The sequence below is a fragment of the Colletotrichum gloeosporioides genome, assembly GCF_011800055.1.
Source record: "Colletotrichum gloeosporioides strain Lc1 chromosome Unknown consensus_74, whole genome shotgun sequence".
In the NCBI taxonomy this organism is placed as follows: Eukaryota; Fungi; Ascomycota; class Sordariomycetes; order Glomerellales; family Glomerellaceae; genus Colletotrichum; species Colletotrichum gloeosporioides.
Genome location: NW_025544719.1, coordinates 716517 through 735243, shown reverse-complemented (window position 1 = coordinate 735243; position 18727 = coordinate 716517). Strand labels below are relative to the sequence as shown.

Here is an 18727-nt window from a genome sequence, read left to right as displayed (position 1 = left end):
ATGTACGAAGGAAACCAACTCCCAGCACTAATCAACCCGGCTCCTCATACTCCTACGGCACACCCCTTACGAAAACCTACGAGCCCAACTTCCCGCCCGCGAGCTCTGCGGCCTGTGCGACGCCGTCTTGTTCGAGCAGCCGTAATGGACGACGCTGTTATCGGGCAATACCGAAATGACGGTGCTGCCACCAAGCCTCTTGTGACACACACCGCAGAGGCGTTCCTCCGTGATCACCACTCTTCTATTGCGTCCGCCTTGCCCACCAGGAATTCCGTCGCCGAGCACCAAAAGGGCTTGCGTAGATACCAGTTCCGTGTCTCGCAACCGCGCAACAATGCGCGACTCGTTCACCACGCTGTTGGCAGATCTGATCCTGCCTCGGAAGTAAGATTCAAGGTCTCGGACGGGAAGGTCATCGGGGATCAGCGAGAGGGTTGAGGCTGCTGGGAGACGTGAACCGTGCCTTGAGAGAAGTTCGAGAGCTGGTGCATGGGCGGGTTTGTGAGGTGGCGGCGGCGTCAGGTACAAAGAGAGTAGCGTGTGGTAGATTGATGGTGTCGAGTCCTCGAGATCGCCTGCTGAAGACGGTCTCCGCGATCGATCTGGCGACCGTGATCGGTCTGGCGACGACGACGCAGACTCTTTCGACTTGTGCACCATGTTGCAGTACCTGGGCAGGTTAGCTAATGCAACGACATTAAACGAGGCAATGCCTACTCTTCGGCCTTCGCATAATTCTTCATTTTGAAAACGTAAATTTCCAAAGCTTGCTTGTGCGAACCCATGTTACTCAGCACGACAGCTTGAGCTTCGTAAAAGGCCGGATCTGCGTCACGTCAGTAACCATCAAGTCCGGCAAACAGTGGTCAAACGTACCGTCTCGCGGGATGAGACCAAATGCCTTGCTAAGACTATATTGCCCACTCGTTTTTAGGAACGCAACGAAGCGTTCCATTTCTGCATCCCACTCGTCATCCCTCTTCTTCTCCTTCAGCTGTCTGATGAACAACTCCGCTAGACGATTGTGGAAGTCTGGGGTCGTGTCATCTAGCTCGTTGATGATATGCTCCAAGTACTGGACCTCCAATGAAGGGTTGATGCCGCCCAAGAAGCGGGCTACCCGGCCACGGGGCAAGGTCTCTGCGTTCTCAGAGTCAGCAATAAATATCTCCATGGCCAACTTTGGATCCGCCTTCAAAACCCATTCAGAGTACTGGAGAATCAGATCAATCTCTGACGGCGGCAGGTTTTGAAGATACATCACCGTCCGCTGGGGGCCGTGCAGAGCAGGGGCGGTCTCGTCGGGCTTCTCGGCGGTTCCAAAGCGCTTGAGAAGTTCCAACGCTTGAGAGTGAAGCTTCTTGCCGCTGAAGAAGTCCACCAGCTCGTTGTACCTATTATGAGCGAGAAGCGCTTCGTTCACCACGTCTGGGTCGCAGAAGTTGGGCAGTCGAAAGAGAGATCCGGCCAGAGACGGGCTGGTCGTCATGTACGTTCTGAACAGAGCCGTGTCAACCATTCTTGAAGTCCTCAGTAGCTCTCCCTCCAGTTGGCTTCCCGTCTCCTCGCCGTGGACTGGTGACATGAAGCCCTTCATCGCGTCTTCAGTCGAGCCATTGGTGTTTGATCGCTTCAGCTTGCCGGTACTGGGATCAAGCACACGTTGCAGGCGCGTTCTCGTTCCGACCAAGTACCCAGCCAGCGTTCTGACAGCGGCCAGAAGATCGTCGCCTTCGAGAGGTTTGTCCTCCGCCAGTCTTCCCTTGATGCTGTCGGTCTCCTCGACGTCCAACGCATTGCTCTTAGATATGATGGAAGCCGTGTCCGACTGCGGTGGTGCGGGTGCCTGTTTTCGTCCCATGAAAAGCTTTGCAAAGCCAACACCGCCACCCCTCGCGGGGGATGCTGGGCTCTCGCTGGGTTCGTCCTTGGCTGACTTGTCACCGTTGGTTTTTTCATGGACTTCTTCCTCGCCGTCTCTCTCGTCACTGCCCGATTCCTCCTGAGCACCATGAGCCCATCCCGACATCTCACCCGCGATCGACGGCGGGAAGAGCTTCAGTACGCGCTCAGGCGGGGCGTGGACGTCCTCTTCGTTGAACAGATCCATGGCGTCGTAGTACTTTTTCTGTTTGAAGAGCATCTCTGCTTTGAGCATCTTCACCTCCCGCAGAGTCTCCGTCTTATTGCGCAACAGAGCATCTTCGAGCATGTTCAGAATACTGACAGCCTCATCGTATTTGCCCTTTTCGACCAGCTCATCAATTTGCGAGTCGTAATCGGTAGCACCCATCCTCCACACGCATCGATCGCTGGAAATGTGGAATCCCTTGCCTGCATGCGCCAAACTGAGATTGGGTGGTGGAAGATGAAGCTGTGCCGCACCAGGAAGAGAGATGGTCTGCAACAGCGACAATGTTTCTGGATTCCTCACTTCCAGAGAACCTTTTGAGGGTGCCTGCAGAGCTAAAATGTAGGGATAAGAGTACCCAATCTGCTCCGGCGCCGCTTGCCATGGTATCTGCCGTTTCTCAACCGGTTTGCCTTCGTCGGTGATAAACATCGAGTTGATGTCCTTGGCTAACAACAGCTCGCCTTCGGACAGCTTCGCCGCAAGGGGTTTCGGCATGTATCCTCCCAGACCCATGTACCCCATACCCGCGCTGCTGACCGCTCCGAAGCGACTGGCTTGTTGACCCGACGTTGCAGAGCCCGGGCTGATGATATCCTCAACCTCTTGACTTATAACATCGACCATGACATAGCCGGCGTTCATGCCGCAGACGATCTTTGTCGCGCTGGCCCACGTTACAGTCCGTATTGATTCCGGCAGTGTGATCTCGCCGACGTCGGGGCTAAGCTCGCTCTCCTGCCAGCTCCATAACAACAGCCGCCGACGGACGGCAACAGCCATGCGGCTGATGATTTCCGGTATTCCAGTGGCGGCATCTTTCACGATGTTGGAGGTTACAGCAAAGCAGGTGGCATTCTTCGTTCGTTGGAGCTGCTCGATCGGCTCGTAGGTCTGCAGGTCGTGCAACGAGACGTAGTAATTGGACAGCGATACGATGGTAGTAGCTTCTTTGAGAATAGCAAGCTGTTCGATCGCCCTGGTCGAGAATTTATCTATCTCACGCAGCAGGTCCGTCGGTTTCTGCGGCGGTTGGGCGGTGTTGAGGTTATTGTTGTTGGCTGCCGGCGGCGGGCTCGTCGCGGAGGGCTGGGAGCCATTGGCTTGGGTCGGTGACGGAGGGGGCAGCTCGTTTAGGCGGTAAATGCGGAGTGCACCGCTGTTGAGGCCGACGAAGACGCGGTCGCCTGTGAAATTGTATGTGAGAGGGGGGCGTCATCACGCAGGAGGCGGGCTACATTTGGGGCAACGACGCACCATGCGCGAGGATTGTCTCAATCTTGGACTTATCCCGCTGCTTTAGTTCTATGATCGGCCGCGCTGTAAATGCTGAGAGCATGGCGACTGCCGGGCCGCAAGGCGAGTGTGTGAAATATTCAGTATACCGTCATCAGTAGGGAGGTTCGTCTCGTTTGCGCCGGTTCGTCACTGCAGCGGAGAAGCGTTCATGATGGCGCGCGCGGGAGAGATGTTGGAGCTTCGGTTCGGGTATGGCTGGATGCTTGTTGCTGGTAAAGTAGGTAAGGTACGCCGTAGTCGTCGGCCGTACGTCAGGACGAAGTCCCCACAAGGGAGCCGATGACCTCTTTCGCCGCCCGTTTGGGACTAGCGCCGCTACCCGCTACTACCCTTCCACTTGAAGCAGCGAGGCTCCACCTCCTTCAACATCTGTTGGGAACAGCTGCTGATTGGCCGGTGGTACATCGGGATTTGCTGTACATCCGTCACATGCATTAAGGCACTTTACTTTCGACTGCAGCTTGAATGAAGCTGCAGCTATTGGAGAAATGCTTGGATAGATGAATAACTTGAAATTGCACGCTGCTTCGTAGGAAATATCTCGGCACGCCATTCTAACTTTCCCTCGAAACTATGCGCTGCATACGTGGCAGTCGCAAGGAAATAACCAAATCAAGCCCAGTGCTATCTATGCCAGTATCTATGTGCTGAACTTATCCGAGAACCGATATCTCCGAGTTCATGATCCCTTTTTCCGTGTACGCAAAACAAAAACGATGCCAGATGCACCGTGACACGTGTATGAACGAGCATGTGTATGTGAGAGAAGTGTGTGCGGGATAGCCCTTAGTCTAGTCCAGCGACCCTCATCAACCCGTACCCAAGGGTCACAACAACAGCCAGTGTGAGGATACTGCTGGGAACGCCTCTGCTGATGAAGTGCTTCACTTGCAGATATCTCTGACCGGTCGGGTCTTCCTTCATGATGGCAGCTAATGAGAGTTAGCGCATAATCAGGGGGAGTGCTGCGAGGAACTTACTCATATTCGGGAATCCACTGGTAGGCAGTCCCATTGCGGCACTGCACATTAGGACTCCACCCATGACAAGCAGGTTGGGGTGAGGCTCGTCCATGTTGCTGCCGACATCGAACACCAGGGGCAAGATGATAAGAGCCGCGACCGTGTGACTGATGAAGGTGGCAATGATGAGAATGAGGGACGAGAACACAACGAGAACTCCGTAGAGGCTCATGCCCTCGACCTCCTTGGTGACCACGCCGGCGATGGTGTGCAACAGGCCAGATGACTTGACCGCCTTGCCCAGAGCTAAGCCTCCGGCAGCCAGGATAATGATGGTCCACGGGAAGTTGTTGAAGTCTTCCTTGGTCAGAATGCCAATACCAAAGAACAGAACGATGGGGATGATAGCAATGACACCCATGTCACCGAAGACGCCTTCCAATTGATGACTAGCGCACCACAGGCCGATTGTGACAATCGTGACGATGGAGACAAAGTACTGAATGCCAGTGAACTTCTCCTTCACGGGACGAATGGGGGCAATTGTGGTTCCCTTGCTTGGCTGGAACGTGATGAGGAGCAGAACCCAGATCACGAGCAGCGAGACAACGCCGACGGGAATGACGATGAAGAACCACTGGATCCAGGTAGGCGCCGGCTTCATGATTCCAACAGCAACCACGTTCTGCGGCGACGCAATGGGCGACAGCATGCCACCAATATTGGAGGCAAGCGCAATACCCATGATGACGGCCTTGGACATGTTGGACTCAGAGGGCAATGTGCGCAGCATTGGCTGAAACAGTGTCAGTAAGATTCACGTCTGCACCAAGCGGTTTGGACTGACCTCGATGATGGAGAAGCAAAGGACAGGGGCAGCAACATTGCTGATAAGCATACTGGCGAAGGCAGCGACCAACATGTTGGCAATGAGAACTGTCCGGGGAGTAGTTCCCGCCTTGCTCAGAACAAACGTTGCAAGTCGCTTGTCAATCTTGCATTTGGACAACGCCGCCGCCAAGGTGAAACCACCCAGCAGAAGCATGATGACGGGGGTCCACATGGCCGAGAAGATGTACGAGGTGGCAGCCTTGGAGTCAAGCCTCCTGTGCGGCTTGTCCTCTGAGCGAACGACAGTTAAAACGACGCAGAGGAAGGGAATCATAAGCGAAGTCACGAATAATGGAATAGCCTGTGAAGTGTGTTACCTCTGATTTGCTCCACTCTGTGACCATCGAACTCACCTCTGTAGCCCACAAGATACTGACGAACACGATCAGTGCCAAGCAGTTTTGTTGCTCAGGCTTCTCCATAATGGGAATGAAGAGGAGCAGGAAGAAGATGACAAACGCAATCAGAAGAGTGAGCAGAGGCGTGCTGGCCACCCAGGTCGGGACGACGAAGCGTCCCACGGGAGTAACCACCTCCTTTGTGACGGGGGCGAGCTCGTCGTCTCCTTGGAGTCGTCGAGCGCCGGACAAACCGTCTCTACCCAGCAGTGTTCTGCCCAAGCTGGCAGCTTCAGCACGGCGCTCCATACCGATCATGTCTCTCCAGACAGTGTTTCGCTCCCAAACGACATGTTCGCGAAGGTGAGACCGCAGGTCTCTCTTGGCGAGGTTCTCGTCGCCATTGGTGACAACCTCAGCATATGCCTTTTCCATCTTGGTGATGTTCTCCTCGATCGTCTTGATGCTTTCCACCTTGAAGGGGTAGGCCGAGTCGACGTGGGTGCTCATGTACTTGGGGCGCAGCTCCCTGTCCACGATCTTGTCGAATTTCTTCAACACCTTGCGGAAACCCGTTCTGTTGAGCTGCACGTACGACTTGAGCTCACAGAGCTGGACATAGAGGCTGATGATACGCTTCTTGAGCATGATGCTCGACGAGTAGAGGAAGGACTGGTCCGGAATTTCGTCCTGCGTGGTGCTGTAACGTCGTAACGATCTTCCCAGCGTCAGCTCGGTCGACGCCGTCAGCTCAGTCGTGGAGTGACCGAGGTTGGGAGCTGTCTTGCGTCTGCCTCCACCAAGGCTGGACCGGCTCTTTGTCAGACCGGTGGTCTCGTCGTCGTCCTCGTCGTCATCGCTGTCGTCCAGGTTGCCATCGATCGACTCGGATCTTCTGCCGTTGGTTCCCGACATGCCCGGTCGGTGTCCGCTGCCGAACGACCGTCTAGGCCCGCCGTTCTCCTCCTCATCTTCCGAAGAGAAGTTGCCGACGTCGCCAAGCAGCTGGTTGACCTCGTCCAGAAGCTCGCCCTCCTTGGCTACGTAAAAGGAGCAGATCTTCTCTAGCTCTACGCCTAGGGCGCGGCTGAAGACATCTTCCGGTTCTTCATTTCGGATGAGGGGTCTCGATTCGGCGTCGCCGGCGCTCGTCTGGTGGACGGTCTTCTCGAGCTGGTAGATCCTACAGCGAGTCATTAGTCATCTGAGACCTCGGGGTACGGTTGGGAAAGGCATTGGGATCTCACAGCTTCTTGAGGTTGCTGTAGGCAATGTAATGACTGCTCCAGTCCGGAACAGCATTAAACTGGATGCTATGGGAGAACTTCATGTCGTCCTGCTGCTCGAGCCACTGCTTCTTCCAAAGTCTCTTCTGCTCGCGCCGGGCGGCTTGATCGTCGGCGGTCTTGCGCGCGGCAATGGGTTTGTAGTCGTCGAGCTCGAAGCTCTCGGTGTCCGCAACGGCGGTACTATGGCTGTTGGCGGAACTCCCTCCCCGTTCCCGAAGGCCTGATGATGGGTTATCGAGGTCAATGAGAAGTCCTGGCGGCGCAGAGCCTGGTTGATGGGTAGAGGAGGGATTGCTTTGGGGTGCCTGGGGCGGTATGGTGGCAGAATGCGGTCGCGTGCGACTTCTTATCGGGATGGGGTATCGCGATGCGCGCGGATCAGGGTACCTAGGCGTGCTGGATGGTGTTTAAGCTACTGGAATAGCATCCCGCGTTTTCGTGGTGGCTGCAACACGTGGGGAAAGCGTTGGTCGTCCTGTCTCCCAGCTTGTTGAAAGAGCCGCGTGACGATGTAATTGGTTTCATTTGGGCCTAGCGCAATCCAGCTCAGCGGGTGCCACGTCCTTGCGATTAGTGTCGTTGCCATTGGTTGCAGGTCGCTCGGATGGAGCAGAAATCCATCTCGACCCAGCAATCTATTCATCTATCAGGGTATTATCTAAGACAGTGACGTGACCTTATTTACCAAAGAGATGTAGTGGTGGATGCACCACCGATATAAAGTTTCATCCTTGAAGCGCATATTCAATGCTAGACACTCCAAGTCGCCCGTGATCGTGGGGAGCTCCTTGAACGAAGTTGTTCTTATCATGCTTTCCCGTGGAAATCAAGTCGTATTCCGAGCCCTCTCTATATAATCCTCGGAGAACGACGAATCTTGCTATTACTGCCTGTACTGTCCAACTCATTCCTACACCCTATTCAAACATGCTTCTGTTTCTTCGCAAAGCTTTTTTCCTCTCTCCAAACGCGAGTAGTCATGTCTTGTCTATACGCAAACCCATGCTTTGGATATCTTTCTTATGCTCGAATCCTTCTAATGCAGTGCTCTTCCAAGTCTGGAAACTCGAGTGGGTATCAGTCAAACGCAATGCCGAAAAGACAAACACAAAGAACATATGTCATCCCTCAGAGGGACTCCCGAAGTCTAGCCCGGAATCTCTCGCAGTTGTACTGCAGCCAAACCACAAGTGGCACTGTCGAAACCGCAGCGGCTGTGATGAGCCACTTTGCGGTACTGTTGCTGGTCAAATTCTCCAAAGCTTGCTCCGCCAGCGGAAACAATGCTCCGGAGGGGTATCTCAGAAGAGCAAGCGAGGCGCTGGTCGCCACCGCGTGCTGGGGTGAAAGGTCAATGATGTACACGGCCGATGTCATCTGCGGTCAGAAGTCAGCCGTCATGCCCTGAAAAGAGGCACATCAGGGAGCGCAACTTACAGTGATGGCAAACAGCCCGCTACCAATGATGTAGTCGCCCGACAGGGGCACCAAGTAGGACACGCCCGGCCGAGCAGTCATGTTAAATATGATCATGCCACCCACGACCAGGAGAGCAGCGGCACTCAGCAGCGGGAGACGGTGCTCTGGAAGCCTGTCACCACCCCGCGCGAGTCTGGAAACCACGACATCGCTCAGAAAGCCGAAGATGAGGAGTCCGGTGAACATGCCGACGCCCATGCCGGCAAATGCCAGACCGGCCTCGGCGGTGTTGAAGTCATATACCGTCTTGTAAGTCATCGGCACATCGATGTACAGCCAAACCTGGAGGCCGTAGAAGAACGATGTAACCATGATGGCCGGCAAGATACTAGGCTCAAAGGCTAAGGTCAACGGCCGTATCGCCGCCTTGTAGAGCAGCGACCGCAACGGCTTGGGTGCAACGGTCTTGCTCTCGTCCACCTCACCGTCAACGTTACCAACAATGCCCATTGCGGCGTACTTTCGCCGAAGCACCGGCAAGTACGTCTCGCGCATGAACACCTGCGTGAGGACGGTACTCATCAAACACTATTTCATCCAGTCAGCATGGCTCCATCAAGTTGGGAAACATGAGATGACGCCCATCAGTCCGCCTCATCACGTACGACAAGAACAACTCACCATAAAAATCAAGAAACCAAAGCATCCTCTCCAACCCCAAACCTGCGCGATCCCGCCTCCGAGCGCAGACCCGACCGCAGGACTGCAGACGCTTCCGAACGCCATCACCGACAAGGCCCGCGCCCGCTCATGCTTCAGCATCACGTCCGTCGCCGTCCCGGAGCCCTGCGTGATCGGGCTCGCCCCGGCGCACCCCGCCAGAAACCGGAAGAAGACGAGCCACTCCGCCGACGGCGCGACCATGCAGCCCAGATTACAGAGGAGAAGAAGCACATTGCTGACCTGGTACACCGGCCTCTTGCCAAACACCTCGCTCAGCGGCGCAATCAGCAGCGGCCCGGCCGAGAACCCCAGCACGTACGCCGACACCGTCAGGTGCGCCAGCGAGGGGTCGTCCTCGATGCCGAAATCGCGGATCACTTGGTCTAACGCCGGCGTGTATACGGCGGAGGCTAAGGGACTGTACCCGGAGAGAAAAAAAGCAAGACACGCGGTTAGCGCGGGGGTTCGGGTTTTTGACACCAACGGTGCAGGATGGCGCGAAGTCTAGAGGGCGCTCTGCCGCCCACCGCTTGCATGCCGGCCATGTCTGGTGGAGGTGTGGACTTACGTGACGCATGTAATGAAGGCGACCACTAAGATGTGAGTCCACCGCTTCTTAGCGGACCACAAGATGGGATCGAACGGTTCGCGGCCGGCTAATTCGGACGGCGAAGCTTCTGGCGCGGGGTGGTGATCGGCGGCGGCATCAACGTCCGCCTTCTCAGGGTCCAGAAAGCGGGTAGCTTCGTCGGAACGCCTGTCATCCGATGGAAGCCATTCTGAGGTTTCGATGATGGCGGTGTTAAAGTCCTTCTCGTCCAACAGCCGGATGCCATCATCCACATCTGCCGCCTTGTTGTTGGTGAGCATTGCCAAAACCCTGGTTCGGCCAAGTTTTGACGTCTTGTCCGTCCGGATCGCAAGAAGCTTGCTGATCTTTGATTTGTCTTTTCTCTTCCCTTCTCTTTGACAATCGGCGATGGAGGGGGGCAGCAAAGGTATGTAAACTGGAGTTCGGCCAAAACCAAAGAGCGAAGCTTGATGCCGACGGGACGGAAGCTCGCTCGTCGTTTCCGAGGTTTTTCCTTCTTTATTTCCTTGCTCGCAGGGCGCAGAGGCCGTCTCTGATCTGTTTGGCAGGCTGTTAGTCGTTCTCGTGATGGCGAGTCAACGGAGGGAAGACGATAGAAAGGGGTGAAAGGGTGAAGCCGGTAGAGCATAGCTTCGGAACGAGGCCGTCGCCCGTTCGGCTTGCACGGCTTCATGGGAGACCCCGGCGTGGAGGAAAAGTATCAGGACCGCCCCGCAAGCGTTGCGCTTCAAACTTTATTTTACGAGCTTGAAAAGTGGTCGATGCGACGCTATTCAGCGTTGTCGGTGAGCGACCACTTTTTTGACTTTCAGTAGGCTGCTGATGTGATCGCGTACGAATACAGGCAAACACCGACAGCTACAACACATTGACAGCCATGTCCTGGCTTTCATGGAACCGCCATCTGGTAGGACAATGGCATTCTGCCGTCCTACCCGCCTGTCCGCGCACCGCCGCACTTTGCCTCGTACTAGACCAAGGGACGGTATGGCAATTCGCCTTTACCGTCCGTAACGCATTGTCTCGAGAATACAGACTTTGTTGTAGGTGCCGACTCGGCGGTTCGCCTGTATCACGATGTTGGCTTGGCATTATAGACTCCCCTCGAACCAGAGTAGAGTTCCGATGAGTAACCCCTCCTCTGCCAAAGAGACAACGGCAGTTCATAATATGGCTCGAGTAATGAGAGAATAAATATGACACGAAAACCCCGCCATGGCATACAGACGTCGTAGTGATGCTGGCTCATGCGTTGCAGCTGGTTCACCGCCAAACACCCGTCGAGACGCCGCCTGTGCACGACGTCGTGACAATCTCGGAGTATTTCCTAAAGCACGCGGTCTGGGCCAAGCCAGCCCACTTCCCCTCAGCCATCAGTTATCCCCTCAACTATAGGGGTCCTGAAGATCTCGGACCCGCGCCGAGGCTCGGCTGGGGGTGACCTCTCATTGGAAAAGATGGAATCCGAAAAAGTTCCGGACCCCTCAGGGTCCCTTCCTGAGGTCGTTGTCGATGAGGCTCAGAAACATCACCGTGACATTGACATTGAAAAGTGCGCAAAGGGCCCTTCTGGCGAAGACATTGCAATTGAACCGACCGAGGAGAAGGAGAAGATGCGGCCAAGATATTTTGACGGGACGGCGACGCTGACTGTGGGAGATGGTGTGATTCTCATTCCAACTCCGAGCGCGGATCCGAGAGGTACGTCTTCCATCATTGAGCAATCTCCCAGAGACAAGCTAGGCAAACTCTCGTAGGAGTAACGGACATTTTTGACTGACGATGCGCAGATCCCCTCAATCTCCCAGGATGGCACAAGAAACTCATAGTGGCGATCATCGTGCTGTGTAAGTTAACCCAGCGCCAAAAGATCAAACTGAAATTCGATCTCCGGAGGCCTAGACTCACAGTGTGGTCCTCACAGACGCAATATCCGGCGTTTGCTTAATCACCGCCCTCTCCGCGTTGATTGTGTACATCATGCCGGATTACGACCGCGAGGGCATCACCCCAGACCAAATTTCGAATCTCTTCACGTTCCCTAACCTCTTCCTGGGGCTCGGCAACCTCGTCTCCATGCCCATCGCCGTGGCGGTGGGCAGACGGCCGGTGATTCTCGCGTCCAACGTACTGCTCTTCCTCGCCGCCGTGCTGTGTGCGACGAACCGCAACTACTACTGGCATCTCGGCGGGCGCATGGTCGCAGCTTTCGCGGCAGCCCAGTGCCAGGCCTTGGCTCTGCTCATCCTACAGGTATGGCACACACACGGCATAAAGCGTCCGTGTCCAGAGCTATATTGGGTCGTCGGCTAACTTCAAACGCCTCAGGATATCTACTTTCTCCACCAGCGCGCGCGCGTCTTCCAGGTCTATGCATCCGCGGAGGTGCTCCTCAACTCCAGCCTGGTGATCGCGTCGTCGTACATGGCCGATGCCCTGGGCTGGCGGTCGTGGTACTGGCTCTTCGCCGGCCTCTCGGGCGTCGCCATGGTCCTGACCTTCTTCTTCGTCCCCGAGACGGCGTACGACCGGCCCATTGAGTCTTTCATGGGGACCCAGCCGACCGATACGAGCAACCTGCTACCCGCGCAGAGCAGCAGCCGCAGCACCCCCGGGCTCCTTGACCGAAGCCGGTCGCCGGGGCCAAAGTACACTACGACAGACGACAGGCCGAGCCTGGATCTCGAACGGTTCGAGAAGCGCACCTTTGCTTCGAACCTGACAATCTTCGTCCACAAGCCGACCTGGTCTCGTTGCTGGCTGTGCCTCAAGCAGATCGGGCAGGTGTTCCTGTTCCCTCACGTCCTCTGGGTCGCCATCAACAATGGTCTCTTCCAGGGCATCGACGTTTCCATCCAGATGACCTACGCCGAGGTGCTCGTCAAGCCGCCCTACAACTGGGCCAACACCTCCGTCTCCCTCATCCAGCTGGGCCAAATCTTCATCGCCCTGCTGTGCGTCCCAGTGATCGGCTGGATGAGCGACTACGTCATCCGCGTGTCCGCCCGACGGAACCACGGCATCCACGAGCCGGAACAGCGACTCCTCGCCTGGATTCTGCCCATGGTGACGGCCCTGATCCTGACGGTGCTGTACGGCTACGTCCTGAAGAACCCGGAGAGCTACCACTGGATGGCTATCGTGTCCGTCGTCGACGGCTACCTCATCGTGCTGATGGGCGTCAACACCGTGGGGACGGCGTACCTGATCGACAGCCACCCGAGCTTCGCCGGCGCGATCTTGGTGGCGCTGCCCGTCACCCGCGGGCTCGTCGGTTTCGGGCTCAGTAAGCATACCACGGAGTACATTACGAACCTCGGCCCGGTCCGGACGTTTGGGATCTACGCCGCCGTCAGTGCGGCGTTTTGTTTGCTGGGCGTCCTGCTGTTTTTCAAGGGCAAGCGAGTCAGGAGGATTTGCGCTCAATTGACGCAGTAATGCGATGACGACCTTCATGAAGCATTGAGATATGAGACGTCGAAATGATAGTGAGCGGTCGGGCGCAAGTGTTGGGCCTTGAAACACTTACACTTCTTGTACATATTAAGGAAGATAGCAGAGTGTACAAAAGAATCTTGCTTCTCCAACCTCCCTACGTGACCTTTTTCAGGATTGAGACCACAACTTCAAGCCACAAAGGGTTTGCAGCCTTCAAAGATTATGACAGTCTCAGCTGCTGAGACATCAGACTTTGATGAAGAAGAGCAGCTGATAGGATGGTATTTGAGACGGCACTTTGACTAGTAGGATCGATTTATGACAGACTAAAAGACAACCTCCTTCAAATAACATTTCAGGTTCTCCGCTCTTTCAGAAACCGACAGTGTTGGCCTTGTTCAAAGACAGCTCAGCCGAGGAAACCCTTTATCGTGCATCTGGGTAGTCTTGGTGACTAGATCAAGAGGAGCAAATGTGACGAACTTTTGATGAATCACTCTCGCTCGACATCATGGCTTACAGCTATAAGAATCACTTCAAGACTCCCATTCTCACTTTCAACTGACAGCGATCAACCATCAACAACTAATCTTACATCAAAGCTCACGATCAAAATGAGCTGGCGTAAAGTCTTCAAGAAATCTTCCTCTCGGCGAGAACATCTAGACGACTCCTCATCATGCTCATCGTCTTGCTCCTCGTCATGCCCCGGCTGTTCCTTGGACGAATCCCAGAGCATCGACAGCGAAAACATCTTCCGCGGCGCAACCCCAGCAAACGGCACCGCCGACCCCGAAAGCCGCGCAGCCGCACCGCACCGCAACGTCCTCGTTCACTTCTCCTTCCTCAAAGAAAGCAACAACACCATCCCGGTGCGCCTCACAGATCTCGCCGGCGGCTACGGCATGTACCACTTCCTGTACCTGCTCAGCGAGGCGGCCATCATGCTCATGTGCAACCCCGACACGACCGTCCCGTTCGTCGTGGAGCACCTGCGCCCTGTGCACGCCGTCATACAGGCTTACTTCAAGGTCAAGATCCGCTGGGACCTGGGTGGTGGACTGCTCGGGCACACGGAGCTTCCTCTCATCGACGCCCATGAGACGTGGGACGATGTTGTCAAGATGCTGATGGGATCGGGTGGGAGGGGAGGCTTCGTGGTGGTGGACTTACCGAAGGATAAGGTAGAATACCTGCGGCGGGTGGTTCCGGCGGCTCTCAAGCCGGATGACGAGCCGGAGACGGATGAGGAAGAATACCCGGAGTATGCGGATGAATGTGGGTCTGTGTGACCGGCATTGTCGGAGTGGAGCCCGGCACGGCGCTTAACCAACTCGGCGTCTCAAAAAATTGAAAGCCGAGAGATATCTCCAAATCTGCATTGAACAAATCTGACCACCAAGCGAATGTCCCATCTTGACCTTTGCGAAATCCCATCCCAATTCGAGATTAGGTTCAGTCTGGGCGCCGAAATAAACGGTTGCAGTGGACACGCCCCTGTCCGACCCCTGAGCTCCGCGACCACTCGGCGCGTCCCCTGCCGCACGTGCTGCACGCACCTCCCCACACAAGCTTCAACATCTTTCTCGCCTCCCGCTCATCGGAGGTTGATCGTATGCATCACCGTCAGGACTGCACCAAACCTCCAGGCGAGGTTCCAACAGTCGACAGTACGTCCACATCCACCAGCGGGAATTACAATCCTGCAAGACAATACCGCCCCCGCAGGATAAACACGCCAGTGAATCCCTGGTTCCTGCACGATAGCGCCGCATTATCTATCGGTTCACCACCACCCTCCCGGGAGGAGCCCACGTGGGATACACTCAAGCCCACTCAAGGTTCTCCAATCCCAAAATCGTTTTTATCGTAAATGACCTTGACGAAAAAAAAAAACCCCATATATACGTATAAATAATGGCATGGCTTCCTCACCTTGCTTCCCACGCAGGCCACTAGCCTCCCCCGCCGCCTGGATCAAGTCCCTCGTCCTCGTCGCCAGCTTCATCATCTTCGCCGAGTACACCCTCTCCCAAGTCATGGCGCCCAAGGCAGGTTCCTCCCTCCTGGCCGCGCTCGCCGTCTTCGGCACCGGCTCCGGCGCCGTCAGCGGGTCCGGCACTATCGCCAGCGGTAACAGCTCCGCGGGCGCCGGCGGCGTCGACCTCACTTGGCACGCCCCCGCAAGCTCCGAGGTCAACAACATCACCTCCGTGATCAGCGGCAAGGGCGTCTGGGGCTTCATCTACGACACCTCCGCCACGCCGGACGACAAGTACGGGCAGTACAACTGGTGCAACATGCCCCATGTGCGCAAGACAGAGTACGTCAAGGCGAGCGATGAGTACGAGCTCAAATACGTTGAACTGGTACGTTTCTCTCTCTTTTTCTCTCTCACACTACAAAACGTTCTCATAGAAGCAACGAGCGCTCACACCTCCCACAGATCCATCGCCACCACAAACGCACCCCCTACGCCTCCAACGCCTTCCCCGTGGAATCCTACCAGTGGAACTGCGACGAGCAAGGCCTCTTCTACTACGGCGAGCCCTTCGCCTCCGCCAACAAACCCGCAAAGACCTACTGGAAGGTCTACATCTCCCCCGTCAACCCCTTCGTCCCCGCCGGCTGGATCGGGACCTGCCAGTTCCCGCAAATTACCGCCCAAGGGCTCGACGACTCCTGGGTCCACGGCGCCGACCTCTTCGGCGTCTACCACGACCTGCTCGGCTTCCTCCCGCCAAAGGACGCCGCCGGCTCCGCCGACTGGCTCGCCAAGGTCAAGTACCGCGTCACCAACAACCAGATCACCAGCCAGGTCGCCGGCATGGTCGTCAACGGCATGTGGGGCACCGCCGCCTCCACGGGCCTCTCTATCCAGGCCGCCGGCGTAGACTCCCTCGAGCCGCAGTACTCCTGCCCGGCCGGCGCCGCCCTCTTCTCGCGCATCAAGTCGTCCGCCAACGCCCCCTGGCAGCAGCACCTCGACGCTGCGGCGCCCCTCTACGCCACGCTCGACGACATCTCGGGCGTCCCGGCCGACGACGCCGGCTTCCACGCCAGCCTCGACCACTACTACGACAACCTCTCCGCCCGGCAGTGCCACGACAAGCCGCTGCCCTGCAAGCTCGTCGGCGGCGCGAACAGCACGACGTGCGTCACGCAGGAGATCGCGGACGCGGTGTACCGCCTCGGCCATTGGGAGTATTCGCAGATGTACCGCGACGCGGGCCCCGACGCCCTCGCCGCCAGCGTCGCGAACTGGGGCGTGTGGGTGGCCGAGCTGGCGACGCATCTAAGGGCCGCCGTGAGCGGGCAGAGCGAGACCATCTACTTCCACAACGTCGCGCACGACGGCTCCGTCTCGAGGCTGTTGTCGATCCTGCAGCTCGACAAGATGGTCTGGCCGGGCATGGGCTCCGAAGTCGTGTTTGAGCTGTACAAGAAGAAGGCGAAGAGCTCTGCCGACGGCGCGTCTGTTGTGCAGAGAGCGGCTGGGTCAGACGCGAAAGCCGGAGAGAGCGGGTGGTACGTTAGGGTCCTCTGGAGCGGGCAGGTTCTCAAGTCATCGAACCCGTCACTGGGTTTGATGGACATGGTTCCTGTCGAGACGCTGCTGGCGTATTTCGATGGACTGGTCGGAGAGAATGCAAGCCTGATCAAGGGCAAGTGCACTGCTTGAGGGAAAATGAAATCATGGGATGATGTACGATGGTATTTATCGACATATGACATGTGTACTTATACATCTAGTTCGTTGTAATTCATAATGGTACTTGATCAGTGGTGGCTTGTTTGTCGATTTACACCAAGCCGCACTCTTTCTCAAGATCGCTCCACCGCCCTGAGCGCATGGAGTCTAGTTTCCTCACCTTTGCCATCCAGTTCTTGAGGTCATCAGTCTCGTCATCACTTAACGGTCGTCCCTCAATCTGTGGTAACGTCCTTGTGTAGTCCAACAGTGCCTTGTAGATGCCTACAACGTCGTCATAGTCCTCCGCCAGCTCCTTGATGTCTTCAATCTCGCGCTTCACGTACGTCGCCCTTTCTTCCTGCGAAAGATTCCGGGCGATCTTGGGGCGACGATCTGACTCCGTCAAGTTCAAGATGAGGAAATGATGGTAGTACCACAAGGATTGGTCTTCAGGACCGACATTTAGCGCTTCGCGTACGAGATTTAGTTCTGCCCAGGTTAGCATAGAAACACGTTTCGTCACGTTCCAGGCGTCGCACCGTCTTCGAGGAACTTCTGCCTAGCCTTATCATCGGCGCTGCGCTCATCCAATAGGCGGGGTATCAAGTTTGTGCGGTTGTGCCATGCTGAGAAGTTGGAAAGGTCGCCGTTGATCATCTTGGTGGTGTATGCGAATTCGGACTCGACCATGCTCTTCCCGTCCAAGACCTCGCTTTCCAAGGTGGCAACCACCGTTCGCCGGTAGCCCCAGGCGTGGAAGTTGCGGCGGTCCTTGGTCAGCATCTTGGACACTAAACCTAGCTCCTCCTCCCATATGCGACGAGCTATCGGTTTCGGCAGGAGCTCGATTGCTTTTTGGAGCAGCCACGAACGGTACTTCCAGATCCAGTAGCTCTTGGGGAACTCGAGTAGGAGGGGTATCGTGAACGTCAGCTCGTTCTTGAGCGTGTTGATAACGTCCTCGCTCGAAGCACCCTTGGAGGGTTGAGACGGCGCATCGGGTATCTGGTCAGCTGTTGTACCACTCTTCCCATTCTCTGGGGCCGCTTGGGACGCGGGGGCGGGCTGGGTCGTGGTCGAGGAAGAGGGCAACGAGTCGGCGGAGGACGGAGACTGAGTGCATGCTGCTGATGAACTCGCGGGCGGCGCCGACGGCGATGGCCCAGGCGAGGGTCTTGATAATGATCCACAGGTTAGGCAGCGCCTGCGGACGTTCCATGCCGTGTAATGCTCCGGGTTGAGGCGGAGGAGCTTGGTGGTGAGGGAGAAGGTTTCGGGGTCGGAGGGATCGGGGCCGGCACGGAGGAGGCTGTCTTCGAGGGAACGTAGGTTCGCGATCTTGGCGAGGTCGGCCTGCAGCTGTGCTTCGGTGCGTGGCTTCCGGGCTGTGCGGGCTACGCCGTGCTGCGAGGGTGAGGTATCAGTACGATGGTCTTGGAGATGCGGAGGCGATGGAAATGCTGGAAAGGCCAGCAGGCTAGCATGGGGACAAGTGTTGCAAGGTGGTGAAACCTACGGTGTCCATGAGGAACTCTTGGATGCTCCAGGAGAGCGGAATAGACTTGGGAATGGAGACGACAAGGGCGGATGGGGAGGTGTAAGAGCCCGGAAAGATGTCCCGGTGAGGGAGCTCTGGGCGGTTGAAGCTGATGCGGGCGTTGAATGAGCCGACAGGGATTCCCCACCACCCAGGCGGTGTTTGGCGGATGAGGCAGGCGGACAGGTCCCCAGAGATGTCTCGTTTAGGCATGTCATTTAGCCACTTTGGCCCGAGCTCCCGGTGAAGAAGGCACCGACCCGCGTACGCTGCGCTGCGTCGCGCTGCCATTTTCCTACGTCACCTCCCTCCCACAGTGCAGGTGATGACAAAGAGGAAGCTCCTCTCGTGATTATCCTGCCAGCAGCAACTCCCGTCATCATCTGCACTTCTAGGAACACTTCAGCTCAG

At 56.5% G+C, this 18727-nt stretch overlaps 5 protein-coding genes across 5 annotated transcripts; 2 read left to right on the top strand and 3 right to left on the bottom strand.

Annotated features, from left to right (window-relative positions):
- Positions 1 to 66: 66 nt before the first annotated feature.
- GCG54_00003552 (putative transporter C3B8.04c) lies at positions 67 to 7724 on the bottom strand (the record flags this gene model as incomplete). Its single annotated transcript, XM_045403625.1, has 10 exons — positions 67 to 673; positions 721 to 829; positions 880 to 3321; positions 3392 to 3428; positions 4238 to 4365; positions 4414 to 5191; positions 5243 to 5587; positions 5640 to 6807; positions 6872 to 7218; positions 7599 to 7724. The coding sequence occupies 10 exons, from the start codon at positions 7722 to 7724 to the stop codon at positions 67 to 69; spliced, it is 6087 nt and encodes a 2028-aa protein (XP_045259813.1).
- Positions 7725 to 8041: 317 nt separating this feature from the next.
- Positions 8042 to 9925, bottom strand: GCG54_00003551 (MFS transporter fsa7; the record flags this gene model as incomplete). The annotated part of the gene is made up of 4 exons (XM_045403624.1): positions 8042 to 8290; positions 8351 to 8920; positions 9014 to 9473; positions 9624 to 9925. The coding sequence occupies 4 exons, from the start codon at positions 9923 to 9925 to the stop codon at positions 8042 to 8044; spliced, it is 1581 nt and encodes a 526-aa protein (XP_045259812.1).
- A 1179-nt stretch (positions 9926 to 11104) lies between these two features.
- On the top strand, positions 11105 to 13085 carry GCG54_00003550 (uncharacterized protein; the record flags this gene model as incomplete). The annotated part of the gene is made up of 4 exons (XM_045403623.1): positions 11105 to 11348; positions 11438 to 11494; positions 11572 to 11900; positions 11976 to 13085. The coding sequence occupies 4 exons, from the start codon at positions 11105 to 11107 to the stop codon at positions 13083 to 13085; spliced, it is 1740 nt and encodes a 579-aa protein (XP_045259811.1).
- Positions 13086 to 15007: 1922 nt separating this feature from the next.
- Positions 15008 to 16767, top strand: GCG54_00003549 (uncharacterized protein; the record flags this gene model as incomplete). Its single annotated transcript, XM_045403622.1, has 2 exons — positions 15008 to 15454; positions 15532 to 16767. The coding sequence occupies 2 exons, from the start codon at positions 15008 to 15010 to the stop codon at positions 16765 to 16767; spliced, it is 1683 nt and encodes a 560-aa protein (XP_045259810.1).
- A 121-nt stretch (positions 16768 to 16888) lies between these two features.
- On the bottom strand, positions 16889 to 18529 carry GCG54_00003548 (Geranylgeranyl transferase type-2 subunit alpha; the record flags this gene model as incomplete). The annotated part of the gene is made up of 3 exons (XM_045403621.1): positions 16889 to 17268; positions 17319 to 18183; positions 18296 to 18529. The coding sequence occupies 3 exons, from the start codon at positions 18527 to 18529 to the stop codon at positions 16889 to 16891; spliced, it is 1479 nt and encodes a 492-aa protein (XP_045259809.1).
- Between the last annotated feature and the right edge of the window lie 198 nt (positions 18530 to 18727).